The 18,117-nt window shown below is 39.0% G+C and overlaps 1 protein-coding gene across 2 annotated transcripts in view; it reads right to left on the reverse strand.

The window, feature by feature from the left end:
- Positions 1–4,172: 4,172 nt before the first annotated feature.
- Positions 4,173–18,117, reverse strand: part of LOC121859408 (myosin heavy chain, muscle-like) — a 48,031-nt gene continuing 34,086 nt past the window's right edge. For both annotated transcript variants that reach the window (XM_042356197.1, XM_042356198.1), the window contains 9 exons: positions 12,752–12,869; positions 12,074–12,191; positions 10,994–11,467; positions 9,640–10,526; positions 8,758–8,836; positions 7,362–7,607; positions 6,371–7,158; positions 5,302–5,755; positions 4,173–5,139 (listed from right to left, as the gene is read on the reverse strand). In XM_042356197.1, the coding sequence (XP_042212131.1) occupies positions 4,582–5,139; positions 5,302–5,755; positions 6,371–7,158; positions 7,362–7,607; positions 8,758–8,836; positions 9,640–10,526; positions 10,994–11,467; positions 12,074–12,191; positions 12,752–12,869 (3,722 nt within the window). In that variant the 3' untranslated portion in view covers positions 4,173–4,581. The remainder of the gene's footprint in view (positions 5,140–5,301; positions 5,756–6,370; positions 7,159–7,361; positions 7,608–8,757; positions 8,837–9,639; positions 10,527–10,993; positions 11,468–12,073; positions 12,192–12,751; positions 12,870–18,117) is intronic.

Consider the following 18,117-nt stretch of genomic DNA (forward strand, 5'->3'; position numbering starts at 1 on the left):
GGTGTGTGCTGGTAACATGGTTTCCATTCATAACGCCTTTTGGGTTCTTTTTACCAATCTTCCCAGGGCCATAATTTTCAATTTAATTTATCACTCCCAATGGGAGTGGTGGCATAGTGCATACAGCACTCGTCTCTTATTTCAGTGGTAGCTGTTTTGATTCTTAAGGCATTCTCAGTCTATCTGGCTGTAAATGGGAATCTAACTTTACAAGTTGGGTAAATTTAGGCATTCGAGTGTAGTGTACAGTAATGTGTATATGGTAATTAAATACAAAGTTGCGTAGCATTTAGTAACTAAATATATTTTAAAATATTTATGCCTATCTCTAATGGGTCATAATGAAATTGAGAATGGAGTTGCATAGGCAACCTAGAGAGAGTGGGCTGGGAGGAGACAGAGGAGAAGTGTGGATAAAGCGGTGAGGGGCTTTTCCCCCCCCCGGGCAACACCCATCTCTAAATATATCGCTTTAGAGTAAGGCCCTCTCTAGTGTAGACGGAGGGAGGGAAGGACGCTTTTTAATCATATATCTGAGATTTCACTAAAAGCTTAAATTAAAAAACTGAATATAAAGACATTTGAAAACACTACCTGTATGTACAATGCATTTCCCGTTGTATACCCACAGGACCAACTCGACCCATCCCCAGGACCCATCAATCCTATCTGCAGGACCCATCCGACTCAACAACAGAACCCACCTAACCTGCCGGGAAGATCAATCTAACCCACCCGCAGGTTAAGCCAACAAACCAGCATGATCTACTCGACCCAGCCAAAGGACCCATTCCATCCACTCACAGGACTCACCTAGCCCATCCCCATGACGTAGTCTACTTAACCCACCCGCAGGACCCACCAGCACAACAAACAACCGGTTGTACTGGTGTCCCCTATTGATTACATGTCAGTGTTGGCTGGTGGGATCCCCTCATTACCTCGGTCGCTGGGGGCTCACCTTTTTCTTGGCGCCTATTTCCGTGGCTCTCGCTCAACCTTTCTCTCCAATAGACACTACTGCCATTATGACTGTCTCAGTACAGTAAAAAATTATAACAATGTATAATCGGACATTAAACACCCTGACGTTACCTGAGGAGATTTGGTTAGGTTAGGTTAGATTGGTTAGGTTAGGTTAGGTTGGTTAGGTTAGGTAAAGGTGTTTATTTATCAAGTGAAATAAGCTGGAACGCCTAATTTTCAAGTGATTCGTATAATCTCTTATTCACTGAATTAAACGCGAATGTTAACTGAAATGTGTACACTGTAGTCAGATATATATTATTGTATGTATGTATGAATCGGTGACGAGTACTGTATCGTTTTTCTGTTGCCTCTCTCCCCCTTTCTTCCTCATTTGTTCATTCATTCCTTCTCACCCTCTTCTTCCCTTTATCCACCCTTCCCACCCACTCCTTCTCCCCCTTCCACCCCTCTCCCTCTTTTTCTCCCTCCCTCCGTTCCTCTCAGATCACAACTTACTAAATTCTATTTTCACCAGGACTTTACAGTGGCACGCGGAAGCATGACTCTGCTGGCACCTTCTTCCCTAGCTATCACACCACCTCACGTAAATGGCATTGTTGTCGCTGAAAATTAAGGTGCCCACATACTCACACACACACACACACACACACACACACACACACACACACACACATATATATATATATATATATATATATATATATATATATATATATATATATATATATATATATATATATATATATATATATATATATATATATATATATATATATATATATATATATATACAGGTGTCAGAAGAAGAAAAAAATAAGCCAATAGATGTGAAGTTTGAAGGTTGTACTGTGGCTGTGAGGAGTGTCAGGTCTTGTACGGCAGCAGCTTATATTTACTTTGGCTCAGACCTTCCCAGAACCTGGCATGTTTTTTACCCTTCTCTCCTCCTCGTCTATAGTCGAATGTTTGAACAGTGTCCTCATGTGATTTTTAGATCGCTTGAATATTTCGTTAGTCTGAAGACCAGTTGAAAAGAGAGCGAATTGATGGCAGATAATGATTAGGTTAGGTTTAGCTATACGTTACGGCAATTTTTACTGTAGTTGTAAAAACGTGTATTTTCTAGTTTGCTTAAGCTCGTACTTTAATTATATCTATACAATAAACAACAAAATAATGCAAGATATTTCTCCTGGTTTTAGTAAATAACAGGTACATTTTATCCTGTGTAATCCTCGGACAACAATCACTGCTAAATAATTGCAACATCAAACTCGGTGGACTTACTGTATTTTCATAGTTATTTTTCCTGGTATTGAGTTTTTAGGATAAAGCTCCCTGTGCAATAAAAAAACCATTCTTGCAGAGACAGCAGAAACTCTACGGCGTTGTGTATTATAAATTACATCATTTACAAGTGTTGCCGAAGCTTTGAAAATAATTTTTGGGGGAACATTACGAAATCTCCTAATCATTGGTTATATTACTTGAAGAGTTAGGAAGGTTAACCCACTCGATAGTAACAACGATGACAAACTAATCAGAAAAAAAGAATGCTAATTAGATTTACATAATAGACAGAGATAAAAAAATCATCATGTAGTGTATGGTATGTGCCCTACAAGATAAAGAAGGCTGTTCTTGGTGCCCATCTCCTTTGTTATTGTATAAGCAGTCGGCAAGTATCAGCACTCAGGCGCCTGGAGTTGTTGATTAACCCTCACGTAGAAGAATGGAGAAAGTTGTACATAAACTAGGTGATTGTACAGATAACTCATAAGATTCGAAAAAAAAGCCAATTGGCGGATCGTCCTTTCTAGTAATTTCGAGGAGATAAATTGCTTTTCCATTCCACAAGAGGCTGTCTCTGTAAGTACTGTACACGTGTGGAAGTAATCAGAATGTCCCTCTTCAAGTAGCTTTAATTTACGCGATAGGTTTTGGTATACTAATGATCTGTAGGAATTCTTAGGTTTAATATTACAATAAAAAAAAGGATTTTGTAATATGGTATAAAATCTGTCTAGGGAGTGATTATAACTTATTAGCTAAAAGAGTGTTCGGGTTTCAAGTCTCCAGAATAATTCTTCTTAGCGTAACTATATTACTTGCATATAGAAATATTTGCATGTTTACCGATATGGGTGGTTGTAAACCATTTTAATTCACAGTGGCGCCGATTGAATCATTCCGTTGAATGTCTCTTAACCCACACTTATATAGAATGGTGGGTCTTGTTGTCATTCATACTGTAGCTACATGGGGACACGACAGGCAATATCACACCACATTCTTGTGTCTACAAACACACACAGCCTCGCGGCTATTCATATTGTAGAAAGCCCACTCTGTCACGACCAACCAACTCTGTAACACGTCTCTCCTAGCCCTCTTATTCAAGTTAACGAATATAACTATATTTGTACCAGCGAGTTTATCTTCCTCTCAAACTTACATGAAGGAAACAGACAACAGCGCAAAGGGAAAGCTCACTTTGAGCTACTACAATAGATCGCTGTTGGGTCATCGAGTTAACTACTCACTATATACTTCTACCAGAGCGCCTTTGGACTACTAGACACTATTGCAAACACTAAAGTTACACAAAAACAACACCCAACACCAGCATAATGTTAGACGCTGTGGTGCCAGGTCCAAAGTCATTCGGCAAGATTCTAGTGATCCCTGACATACACACTACACTCACATTCCCCAATCAATGTTCGTTTATTTCAGCAGAGTGTGTAAGGCGCGAGTACGAAAAGGCCTCTGTGTGTGTGTGTGGGGTCATTAGCGGGATTTTCTAGATGTTACTGGTCTCTGTCCCAGTGTTGCCTAAGTATAAGGTACTAGGTGGTTGTAGCCTCTATCCCAGTGTTGCCAAAGTATAAGGTAATAGAGGAATGAGGTCTCTGTCCCAGTGTTGCCAAAGTATAAGGTATTAGGTGTTGGTGGTCTCTATCCCAGTGTTGCCAATGTTTGAGATTCCAAGTGATGTTGGTGGTGATCCCTCAACACAGGTCCCCTTAGTATGCATGCAGTTTCAGGTTTCTAGGTTTCATGGTCTTGGTGCTATGGTGTGACCACACACACACTCAAGCTTCATTATCATTATTGTTATTATTATTTATTATATAATCTCCTTTTTGGATATGTTTTTTCTAAGGATATTGATGGTGTGATTCAAGACAATCTTGATTTTATTAGCAATTGGTATAAATCGGCATTTCCTGCATGACTTACAGAAAAAATATATAAGTATAAATCTATATGATAATTATAATCATTATATCAATAATTATAATGATGAGACCATATGTGGCCCCACAATACATGGTCAATAACTGCTGTTTTGTCTTAATAAATATGTACCTACTTCGATACAGTCATGGGCAGCAACAAGTTTTCGGATATGACTTCATATAATAATATACTTAATGTTTGTACTCACTGAAAATTCCAGTTTATTTGAATTAATCAAAATATTTTTCTTCTTGGTTACATCTATTTGTTCATTAATACAAAACAGCAATCCGTTACCTAATTCCGAATGAGGAGTACATGAAAGATGACGCAACTGTAACGTAGTCTTTATAGCCCTAGAGTACTAGTTTTCTGGAGAGGACCTGCAGCACCCTGTTCTTCAACCTCCTCCAACTCCTGATGGGCTTTGCGGTACTTAGCCAAGTTCAGGGCAGCGATCTCTTCGGCTTCTTCTATCTGGCGCTTATAGGTCTTGATCTTCTGCTGCAGCTTATCGATAAGGTCCTGCATTTTCTCGTGGTTCTTTTTGTATTCATCAGACTGGAAGGTGAGCTCCTTGATGCGCCTCTCACACTTCCTCAGGTTCTTCTGGGCGTCAGAATGGCGACGAGATTCATCGTCCAACTGGCCTTCCAGCTCACGAACTCGTCCCTCTAACTTACCCACAACCTTCTTGCCGGTCTTCAGAGCATTGCTTTCGCTCTCTTCAAGGCGATATTGAAGTTCTTTCACTGTAACTTCCAGACCTTTACGCATCTTCTCCTGGGTCTGGGCGTGTTCCTGCTCAGCGCGGAGTTCATCGGCCAGGCGGGCGGCATCGATCATGGCCTTCTTCGCTCTTTCCTCTGAGTTTTTGGCCTCGCTCAGCATCTCGTCCAGGTCAGCCTTTGGAATGATATTCATATATAAAATTATTAGAGATGAAACATGAGCTAGTTATCAAATTGGTGCTAAAGAGACGTTAATACCTATCACCAGATTTTACACAAGATCTATATTCTGAGAACAAAAGCATTTTCATCACCAAGAAAGCTAAATAAAACTTACATGGAGAGTCTGCATCTCGCTCTCGAGCTTCCTTTTGACCACAGTTAGGGAATTATTCTGAGCAGTGATCATATTCAGCTGTTCTTGACAATCACTCAACTCAGACTCGGCGTAACGTCGACCACGATCGGACTGTTCAAGAAGCGTGCGCGACTCTTCTAGGTCTCCCTGTAATGTATTGGCACGGCGCTCAGAAATAGCACATTGCTCGCGGTATTCAGAAGAAAGGCGTTGTTCATCTTCAAGAATGGCTTGTTGATCTTTCATCTCTATTTGTATTTTCTTAATGTGCTTCTGCAATTCATAATTTGCTTTGTTGGAGTGGTCAAGTGCAATCTCGAGCTCATCAATGTCAGATTCTAGTTTCTTCCTTATACGAAGGGCATCGGCCTTACCCTTAGCTTCAGTCTCAAGGGTAGCCTGCATGGAGTCAATGGCTCGTTGGTGGCACTTGCTAGAAACAGGAAAAGGCTAAAATTACTGAGTAAATATTACCAACTACCCAAAGTATTCAGCTTTTCAATGGTTGCAGCAATCAATGTTTACAGTAATATATTGTTATTCCATCTTATACGTAATTCCATTTACTAATAAACTGTATGAATGCGTTTTATCTTGTTTACCACATTTTACTAGTGTGATGGAACCTGAAATTCTGATCTTTTCACTATGCCAAAAACTTAAACAATTATAAAATCTAAGCATATAAAAAAATATTATTAATCTGCTTAGGGCTCTATCAAAACTAAATTACCATGCTATAATTTATCCTGCCATACCTTAACCTAACCCTACGTGATCTCATTCAACCTAAGCCAACTTAAACTAACCCAACCCAACCCAACCCACTTGACTTAACCCATCCTAAAGTAACCTAACCTAACCATACTTAAAATAACTCAATCCAACCCAATTTCAATTAACCCAACCCAACCCATACCAATCCAACCTACCATAACGCAACACAACCTAAACTGTCCCCAACTCAGCCTCAAATTTGTCAAATTGTTATTAAACATATTAGTGATAAAAGGACTTCTACTAAATCTTAAACAAAAATACTCCTTACCGAATGTTCTCAGATTCTTCTTCCTTTTCATTGATTCGTCTGTCGATCTCTTGCCTAACCTGACTTAGTTCAAGTTGACCTCGAAGCACTTTGTTTTCCTCCTGTTCAAGAGCCGCTTCAGCTTCGTCCAGGGCAGCCTGGAGCTCCTCCTTCTCAATTTCGAGACGTTTTATGGTTTTTTGAACTTCGTGCATAGATCGGCCACCCTCGCCAATCTGGTCCATCAGGTCATTGACCTCATCAGAAAGTTTTTTGTTTTCACGGCGGACTGAGTCAAGATGCTCAAGGTTCTCCTCGTAGGCGGTCTTCATACGGAAGTGCTCAGTAGAGTAGTTGCGGCATTCCTTCTGGGAAGTATCAAGTTCAGCAGAAAGATCATCAACTTTCAATTTCCATTCACTAATGATCTTATTAAAGTTCTTCTGTTTCTTTTCAGCAGCGTTTGCCAAAGTCTGGGCGCGATCAGTTGCGATTTGCATTTCTTCAAGCTCTGTGCAAGAGCGTTGTTTAGTTTTTTCCAAGTGCAAATTCTTGATATTAAGTTGCTCAATTTGAGATTCAGCTTCTTCAAGGCGAGCAGAAAGTTTTGAACGAGCTGCTTCAAGTTCCTCTGTACGAGCAACACCTTCAGATTCGTATTTTGAACGCCACATCAAAGCTTCCGCATTAGCCTTGGACAACTGCCGCTGTACGTTAGCCTTGGCTTCGCCTTCATCATCAAGTTGCTCACGGAGACCGCCAATATCGTGTTCTAAGTTGCGGAACTTACCGAGAATTGTTCCTCGTTCCTGGAAAGATAAAGAGCTAAAATTTATATTGATCTAAAGTCAGCATAATAGATACAATATATATATATATATATATATATATATATATATATATATATATATATATATATATATATATATATATATATATATATATATATATATATATATATATATAATTTTATATCAGATACTGATGTTGTGCAAATTAAAGCTTCACTTGCCCTGCTTTCTTCATCAACAACCTTCTTCGTATCCTCGAGTTGGTTGGTCAAGGAGAGCTTCAATTTAGAGAGTTGACCAACTAGACTTTCCGCCTCTTCTAGCTGGTGCAGAAGGTCAGAGTTCTCAACAGCAAGCTTTTTCTTGGCAACATCGTAGTCATTAAGGTTGCGGTTGGTTTCGTCTAACTTGGATTGAACTTCGGTCACCTCATGTTGGAGCTGCTTACACATCTTCTCGGAGGCAACCTATACCAAAATAAATTTAGTGGTCTTCAGATAGAGGCACAATCAATGTCAATTTAGTTTTATTCCAATATCCTATTATTGCAAGCCTTAACTTTGCCAGTAAAGTATATTAGTTTCACAATAAGAGGGCGCAGCAGGATGTAGGAATTTGAGTAACGATTACCATTTTTTTTAAATAAAGTTCTGATCACCATCTATATGGGTGTGGACGTGTGCGGAAAAAGAGTCTAGACTTACTTTATATTTTAAAGGGGAAATTTACAATGACATAAGGCCAGAAATTTTATTTTCAAGATTGAAAATATGACTTGGAGAATACCAGCGCATTAAATATAAAGGCATCGGTCATGTTATGGATGATATATGATGATTATATATTGTACATTCACTGTATGCTAACGCGTTCAAAAATCGATTTTATTATTAATATCATGAAATATGAACTGAAAACTGCATAGTAATTTTATGAACTGTGGAATGTGATTACAAAATGTGAAAATCTGTAGTTTTGTGATATAATAAATAATATATATATAATCGATTAATGACAACATTTGCTTAATCACACAACTGAAGTATATAAACATTGTATAAAATGTAAATTACGTTTTTTCATCCGATTTTATCATCAGGTAAATACTGTTAGTAGTAGTTTAATTAGTCCTTCCTCGGACCTTTTATTTACTGATATCGGATTTTTTTCTGATCCTACAGTTTCATTAATTTAATTTAACTGTGGACGTCACTGTATACTACTAGCAGCCAGACAGGCCTAAGAGAAAAACAACCAAATGGACAAAACCAACCAGGAGAGTTATCGACACACACACACACCAAAAAAATCCATATTTTTCAAGCAAGAGGAGTTCCTCATCACTCCCTTACGACACACGACTGTACTGGTGTGTGTAAAATATACTTCAACCAAATACACTACACATCCTGCTTTTGTACTGAGTTCACTTAACTGAACAACCTTCACCTGAATAAAAATGAATGAGTCAAGTAGGAGGGAGCGGTGCGGATGTGGTACACTAAACTCTACAATATGTCTTCAGTCACCAGACACCATGGCCAGCACTGCACTCTACCGTCTTCATCTTCCCCTACTAGAAAAAATAGCGAAAATATATTAATTTGCGTAGTTTACCTTGTGGCGAGTCAGACCGTCCATTATGGCCTTAGCATCATCAGCCTCCCGTTTTAGAGTCACCTTCTCCCTTTCATTCCTGTGGATAATAAAACAGCGAAATGAAATTAGAAACATGCAGACAGCAGGAACAGTGAAATGAATGAAATGAAATGACATTTAGAAGTGCAATAAAAAGTCACCGTTAGCCAACTGTCTGGCATGATTACTCCAGCACAAGAATTTTTATATCCTCTCCATGTTAATTCAGTTTCAATATAATTTCAAACCTTTCACCGTGAGAAAAAAATATCTGAATGGTATGCACTGAACCACTGAAATACAAACTGTACAAAATTTGTCTCTCATCATCTGGTAATTTGCCATTATTAACTTTTGAGCTAGACTATCAAGTCCGTCGCTCTCCCTGATCAAGAGGTCATGAGGAAGTTACCCGAGTAAGAGATGTCTTATACTGTACGCGATCAGATACTGAAGCATAACGTGAAGATCTCTAACAAAACATTTAAATTAGGAGGAGTGAGCCAGGTGGTTGACTGGATAGTGGCGGGAAGGAATCTATGAAAACTCGGAAAATATAAATTGATTTGACCAAAAATATGATTAAAAGTTCTTCATGTTGATGAATAATAATTGTGTGTAAAAGTGAAATATCAAGTGGACACTTTAATCTAAAGGCGAAGCTCATTGTGCAAAGAGACAAATATTGATAATTCATGTAGGAAAGACAACTTGACTCACTCTGCTGTAGTTAGCATAACTTGATGATGAACATGACATTATCTTTGCTACAGCTTTGTTTTATTTATGTGTATCACTCTTCCCAATATCTATACGGTAATTAAATATAATGCTACGAGCATGAGTCATGTTTTTACTCACCATACTTTGGTCTTGTTGAGATTGTCGATTTGTTCCGACATTTCAGCGACAATATTATGGTGTTTATTGCAAAGAAGTGCCAAAGAGGACTCATGCTGGATATTGGATTCCTCGAGATCTTTACGAAGCTTCGTTATCTCTGCCTCTCGTTTTTTGTTCAACTCAATTTGAGCAGCGGTGGCTCCGCCTGCCTCGTCCAAGCGATCGCCCAGATCGTCCAGTTCGCGGGCCAAGAGAGACTTCGCCTTCTCAGTCTTAGCACGGGTTTGGCGTTCATGTTCAATATCTTCTTCAAGTTCCTCAATACGGGACTCCGATTCCTTGACCTGCCTTTGAACCTTGGAAAGAAGGCCTTGCTCATCTTCAAGTTTGCTGTAAAGCGAAGAAAATTCCTTATCTTTACGCTCAATAGTCTGCTCCAGCTCCTTCTTGTTTCGTTCTAAGTCAGCAACGGCCTCCAGGGTTAACTTCTGATCACCCTCAACCTTTCTCTTGGCCTTTTCAAGATCAATACGTTGTTTCTTTTCGCGTTCTAATGCGTCTTCAAGTTCATCAAGAGTTTGTTCAAGTTTAGCCTTCACTTTATTGAGATGGTTACATTTGTCTTCAACACACTGAGCGTCTTCGGCAGTCTTCTGGTTGCACTCCTGTAAATGTTTCTTTTCTTTGTTGAGCTTATTGATAAGTTCCTCTTGTTGTCTAATCTCTCCATTAAGATTGTTAACTTGGTGATCTTTGCTGACCTTGTCTTGCTCCAACTTTTGAATGCTCAGCTCCAAATCCTCAATGTTCTTCTTCAGGTTGTTAAATTCCTGTTCGGTCTTCTTCTTATCCTGGGAAAATCGAGTACAGGCTTCTTCTCCCTTCTGCAAGCGCTCGGCCGTTTCCTGAAACGCTTATCATCATCAGTAACTTATATGAGATACTATATAGACACTTTCCTCAAATATATTTAAACTTAAACATAAATGGAAACTCAGGCCGGGCACATTAATACACTAACTACATCAGTTCAATGACTAGGATTAACTACATTTCCAAGAATCTTGGCAAAAATCCTTTATATATACTGCAGCTTTGAATTACTTCACATTATATATTCATATTATACTACAAATACATTTGATCTACCCAAAACTGTCCAGTGTATTTAGGAATATAGTTAGTTTTCTGAGATTCTATATATGTAACTGAACGTGAAGAAATTCAACTACTGTATTATGAAAATTAAAAATGTACCTCAAAACAGACATGAAAACTCAGTATGAATGTGCAGGACTACATAATTCATTAGTCGTCATTTTTTAAGCTGATTTATATGTAACAATGATAATTTGTCTCCTTCACTACTTACAGTGAGGACAGCCTCCAGATCAGCCTTCTGTCTCTGCAGCTTAGCTTGTTTGTCAAGAAACTCGGACAAGCTGCCCTTGGTCGTTTCATGAGAAAGTAGAAGGCTGTTCCTTTCTTCAAGAAGCTTAACGTTAGCAGCCTCAAGTTCCTGGCGAAGTTTTACCTCTTTCTCGTAGTCCTCCAAAGCCTTGGCAGCCTTCTCCTTGAGGGCCCGCATCTCATCCTCAATGCGGGTAACGTTGAGTAGAGGCTTTACTTTCTGCCAGAAGCTGTACCACGCCCATGTTCGCATCTGCAAGAAATGCCTTAAGCTGCGCTGCACAATGTTGAGTGAAATGCGCTGTTCCTGAAGTCTCTTGTAACCGCTGCGGCTGATGTATCCACGGACCCACGACTGCATCCAAGTGATAATCATACCCAGGCGATCATCACGAATCTCCTCCAGGGTACCCAGAACACCAGCACGGAAGAACACCTTTGAATGGCAGGAAATTATAGTATGAAAGGACACAATATTCATAGAGTAGCATCGATATGATCTTACTTTACTGCAATAGAATAATTCATATACTAATATCAGCTGTAGAATAAATGTAAACAAAAATAAATTGATGCAATGGGAACTACAAGAGAAACAACCTGGATTAAACTGAATAAAAGTAAATATCTTTTCTGAGAAGAATCTGCCAAGGAAACAAAGACTTATGTATATTGAAAGTTATAATGAGGATACAATACAGTCATGTGGTAAACCTAAAAGTCCTTTTACTAAACGTCTAATACACATTTTACTTTTAACAGTCTTGGGATTAAATATAACAGTTGGACTATGCAATACCACAAACCTCATGCAAATTGTCATATATCTGGAAATATATGGAGTGGTCTTCATCATGCGGAGGAAACTGTAAGAACAGGTGCAAAATGGTACAGGGGACACCGCTTAAAAATATTACGAAACATACAGTGGAAGGTTTGACAGTCGGCCAGACTAGCATCAATATGCAGGGTGTACACCGGAGAGTGAAGAAGGGAGTTCGGAATATTTAGGTAGGGAGAATCTAAACATGTCCACCAAGACCTTGGTGTTGCCGAGGCGGTAGTGTTCCTGTTCCAGACCCGCCTTGTCAAAGCAAGCCTTGGCAGCCTTCTTGTCGTCGGAGATCTCAGACATTTCCTTGGAGGCCAGGATCTTGTAGCTATGGAAGGACGTGCGTCAGTGATATACTCGGAATGAGAAAATATATTGTTGGGTATTTACTTAAAATTAAATAGCAGACAATTTGGAAAAAAGTTGTTAACATCCAGTTTCCTTCAAAATGTTTCGCCGCAAAGTAAAAAAATTCTTCGTCAGTGACAATATTTCTTCATTCGTGTAGGAGTAAATCAGTCAGTCAGAGATAATGTCAGGTACTGAGCTGTTGACGCAGCAAAATGTGCAGACGGTAAATTTGAAGCTGGACCTTGATTTCTGTAAATTTATGAGTGACTGATATATTCTTTTCATAAGAATTTGCCAGCAATGTGATCTATAGCATCAAGGTAGCAAAGAACCTACTTCTGTGTTTCGTATAGACTGTACAGTATATCTGAAGTGATGGATGTCATCTTTGATATTCATCTTTCTCTTAGTAACACAAGAATTATACTTTCATTTTACTTTTATGTTTGGCAGCTGTTTACGTCGAGATTAAGTAGAAGAATTAATGGATATATATCGGTAAGCATGATGTTACCACACGTTGGACAGTTAACTCACCGGTGCTTGAAATCAGGGTAGACCATCCTGTTGGGGAAGCCTTTGCGACAGATACGGATACCCTCAAGTACACCGTTACAGGTCAGCTGGTGCATGATCAGGGCGGCGTCAGTCACACCTGACAATGGATGGGAATGTATACGATTTAAAAATCAATTTTATTTGTTCGGGTAAGTTTTAAGACTAATGGCTTTTTTAGGATCCAAAAAGTTACTTAATATCTGTGAGGAACAGGTTCAAACAGTGTATTGAAATCTAATACTATACTATATATATATATATATATATATATATATATATATATATATATATATATATATATATATATATATATATATATATATATAATCAACACCTCAACCCGCCAGGATTCGAACCCACGGCCCACGACTGTGACCGGGGAACGCTACCTCTGGACCACCAGGATACTAAAAGCAGTCCTAGACTCTGTTATATTTCACACAAAGCCTGTTCAACGAGCTTATGGCGCCGTGAACCTCTAATGGGGACTACCCGTATCACGTAGGTGGTCAGAGTAACGTTTTACCAAATCTGGCTTCGAAACACGAGGATCCATATATATTAAATTAGCCCAATAAAGCACGCGGACTACATACAATCAACACCTCAACCTCGAATCCTGGCGGGTTGAGGTGTTGATTGTGTGTGTGTGTGTGTGTAATAATCAGAAAATTTTATTGTGATATTTAGAGATGTTAGAACGAAAAATACCACGTGGCGAGTAAAACAAAGCCTCAAGCAACGCCCTCAAGCGACCGAGCGGAGGCTCCTTGAACTCCTGCAGTCACATAAGAACATAAGAAAATAAGGAGTCTGCAATAGGCCGGTTGGCCTGTGCATGGCAGCTCCTGTCGAGAGTTACAACCATTCTCTATCATCCATGAATCTATCTAGCCTCATTTTAAAACTTTCCAGCACTCCAGCACTTACTACAAAGTTGCTAAGCTTGTTCCACTCGTCCACCACCCTATTTGTGGACCAGTTCCTTCCTATCTCCCTCCTAAACCTAAACTTATCTAACTTTAATCCATTGCTACGAGTCCTATCCTGCTCGGATACTATAAGAACTTTATCTATATCTCCTTTATTGATTTCTTTCACCCACTTAAATACTTTTATCATATCTCCCGCACTCTTCGTCTTTCTAGGGAATGCAAGTTTAGTTTCTTTAACCAATCTTGATATGGAAGGTGTCTAGGTCCCGGAATCATTTTCGTCATTCTTAGCTGCACCGTCTCTAGTTAATTGATATCCATTCTATAATAAGGGCACCAGAACTGAACAGCATAATCGAGGTGCGGCCTGACTAGTGCAAGATATAGTTGCAAAGAGACCTCTGCACTCCTATTACTTACAATTCTAGATATAAAACCTAATACTCTGTTTGCCTTATTTCGAACATTAACGCACTGTTTTCTAGGCCGTAGGTCCGGGCTTACAAGTACCCCTAAGTCTCTTTCAGAAGTCGACTTCTCTAGGTTGATGTTGTTAAGGCTGTATACATTGACAGTATTTGTTCTTCCAATATTAAGTATGCTGTACTTGCTGGTGTTGAATTTCATTTGCCATTTTTCTGACTGCTCCTGCAGTTTATTTAAATCCTCCTGTAGTGCATTTGCATCCTTTACTGAATTAATCTGCCACCCTATTTTGGTGTCATCCGCAAACCTGCTTATGTCACTGCTGATCCCAGTATCTAGATCGTTTATGTAGATTATGAACAAGAGTGGGCAAGTACTGACCCCTAGCGAACCCCACTGGTTACACAGCCCCACTCAGATTTAACACCATCTACGCTGACCCTCTGTGTTCTATCTGTGAGCCATGATTTTATCCAATTTAAAACTTTTCCCTCGATATCATGAGCCTTAACCTTTCTTGGAAGCTTCTGATGCAGTACTCTGTCAAACGCTTTGCTAAAGTCTAAGTAAATAGCATCGTATTTTTCGTCATTATCTACTATTTCCCGAAGACTTTCCTAAAAAACGTCAGCAGATTTGTTAGACAAGATTTTCCCTTTGTAAACCCATGTTGAGAGTCGTTGATTAATTTGTTTTTTCTCTAAATGCGATCGGATGTTATTTGCTATAATTGATTCAAGAAATTTCCCCACTACTGACGTCAAACTAATCGGCCGGTAATTTGACGCTGATGCTCTGTCACCCTTTTTGAATATGGGTACTACATTTGCCTTTTTCCACAAGTCTGGCACAACTCCCATGTCTAATGATTTTGTAAATAAACTTACGAGGGGTCCGCTAATCTGTTCTTACACTCTTTCAAAACTCGAGGGAAAATTTCATCCAGCCCTGGGGAGTTTGTCTTCTTTAATTTATTTATCTTCTTAAGAACATCCTCTTTTCTGATAGTGATATTCTTTAATTTCTCTTCTTCATTTCCCTTAAATATCTGTTCCACCTCTGGAATTTCCTAGTGAACTTCTTCTGTGAAAACTGATAAGAAGTAGCTGTTTAATGCTTTATTTATTTTCCCAATATCATCGATTACTTCTCTCTTTGACTTTATGGGTCCCACTTTGTCCTTGACCTTTGTCCTATATACCTGGAAAAATCCCTTGGGATTCGCCTTGGATTCTCTTGCTATCCTGATTTCGTAGTCCCTCTTTGCCTTCCGTACATTTATCTTAACAGTCCTAGATAGTTAATTATACCTATTTCGGAGCTGCTCCTCCCCTCCCTTTAATTTCTTATAAATTCCTTTCTTTATTCCTATGTTATGTTTAATTTTTTTGGTCATCCACCTTGGCTCATTCTTATTTGACCTAATTTTTCTGTATGGTATATTTTGTTCTTGTGCTTTACGTAGTATACGAGTGAATATATTATAGTCATGATCAATTGTTGTGTCGCCTGTGACTTCACCCGTTTCTACCGGGGATTGACCTGACTGTTCCCAGGCGACCTCACCTAGGTACCTTCTTAACCCCTCATAATCCGCCGATCGAAAGTTTGGGACTCTGACCATATTGTCATTGTTTTTCGTTTCCCAATTTAGGGTTAACTTGATTTCTCTGTGATCACTGTTCCCTAGTTCTTCCTCTATTGTGATATCTCTGATAATATTTTCTTTCTTTGTTAATACTAGGTCTGATATATTGTCACCTCTAGTAGGTTCTGTAATTAGTTGTTTTAAAAAATTGTCCTGTACTGCGTCTAGGAAGTCTTCAGATTCACAGTCACCTACAATGTTGTCCCAGTCAATATTTCTGAAGTTAAAATCCCCTATAATACACAGGTTGTTATATTTTGCTGCCCTACTCATTTCCTGCCATATGGGCTGAGCTGCTTCTTTCCCAAGACTTGCGGCCTGTAAATCACTCCCATAATTAGTTTTTTCTTCCTTCCGTGATTTCTACCCATACAGACTCGGTTCCTATTTCACCCTCTATTGAATTATTAATACAACATTTTAATGTATCCCTGACGAAGAGTGCAACCCCTACCCCCTTCCTACCTTCCCTGTCCTTGTGAAAAATTTTGTACCCTTCTATGTGGTACGCTGATAAAAAGTTCTTGCTCGCCAGATTCATCTAAGTTTCGGTGATTGATATGACGTCTACATTCTCGGTACATACAACCGCTCTCAGCAAGTCTATTTTATTTCTAACGCTCCTACTGTTTGTATAGTATACATTTAAACCTATCCTTCCTTGGTCCTGTTTTACCCCTTGTCCTGAGTAAGCAATTTTACTCCCCAGGACCTGCTTGATTTCTTACTCCCACTTACGCCGACCTCTCTCTACTGGCGAAACCCCCCTCTCCCCCTTTGGAGTGACAATTTCACACTCCAGGGATGCAGACAACGTCTTTACATAGGCCTATAGAAATTAAAAGTAATTTATCAAATTAATGTATACATGATTTATGAAGTTAAAGGACAACTATAAAATTTGAAGTTATTTTGGATAGTTTTTCCGTTCAAAATATGTTACGTGTGTCCTTAGGAGAAATGCAAAAAAATGCGAGACTACATGACGTCATGCATCACGAGAAATAACATAATTACCAAAAGCCATAAGGAAGCTCGTGTCCGAAATTAAATAACATAGACAAATATTAAAATAGTGCTAATATTTCCCCAATAAAAATAAATAAAGAAGGTAAGGGAATTGTTTAAGATTTTAAAATAAAATAGTCCCGGAGAAGGTGGCAGGCAGGCGCCTTGAGAGACGCTGTCAATGGCAGGCCTCAGTCAGTTGGCGGCCATTGACCAAGACCGTACCATTCCGCGCTCAGCCAAGAAAAAGACCACGTGGCCTGCATCCTTGCACGTGCTTTCAACACCATTAACATAAAAATGGAGGAAACTGCAGTGGGCTCATTGGCCCATATTGGACAATCCCATTTACACTCTACCCCTATTGCTCATATAACCATCTAATCTATGTTTGAAGCTATCCAGCGTTTTCGAGTTAATGATGATGTTTGGTAACTTGTTCCATTCAGCCACTACTCTATTTCCAAACCAATGTTTACCTATTTCGCGCCTAAATCTAAACTTGTCTAATTTAAAGTCATTGTTACGAGTTCACTTCTGGTTGAATAATTTGAGTACCTTTGTTATGTCACCTTTGTTAAACCCTGACTTCCATTTATACACCTCTGTCATGTCGCCCCTCACTCTACGTCTCTCGAGGGAGTGCAAATTAAGATGCCTTAGCCTGTCTGTGTACTCGAGGTTCCTAATGCCCGGGATTAGTCTTGTCATTCTCCTCTAAATTCTTTCTAGGGATTCTACATTCATTCTGTAGTCCCGTGACCAGAACTCAACTGCATAATCCAAGTGAGGTCTCACAAGCGCAAGATATAGTTATAGGATAACCTCTCTAATCTTGTAAATAACTCTCTTTTGTATGAACCCAAGTACTTTATTAGCCTTGTTTCGAACAAATACACATTGTTTACTTGGTTTAAGATTCCTACTTATCATTACCCCTAAATCTTTCTCACATTCGGATTTCTCTATAACATCGTTGTTCATTTGATATCTGGTTTCTCTGTTTACATCTCCAAGACTAAGTACTTTACATTTGTTGTCAACAATGAATTTCATCTGCCATTTCTCACACCAATCAAAAAATTTGTTTAGATCTTCCTGTAATTTTGCGGAGTCTTCGTCAGATTTAATATTCGCCCTATTTAGTGTCATCAGCAAATTTACTTATGTTGCTGTGTACACCGATATCTATGTCGTTAATGTATATAATAAATAATAATGGTCCAAGTACTAAGCCTTGGGGTAGTCCACTATAGTAACGTTACTCCAATCGGATTCAGTGCCGTTAATGCTTACTCGCTGTTTTCTGTCCTGTAACGACGCCCTAA

This window comes from Homarus americanus, unplaced genomic scaffold (assembly GCF_018991925.1).
Source record: "Homarus americanus isolate GMGI-L3 unplaced genomic scaffold, GMGI_Hamer_2.0 scaffold7626, whole genome shotgun sequence".
In the NCBI taxonomy this organism is placed as follows: Eukaryota; Metazoa; Arthropoda; class Malacostraca; order Decapoda; family Nephropidae; genus Homarus; species Homarus americanus.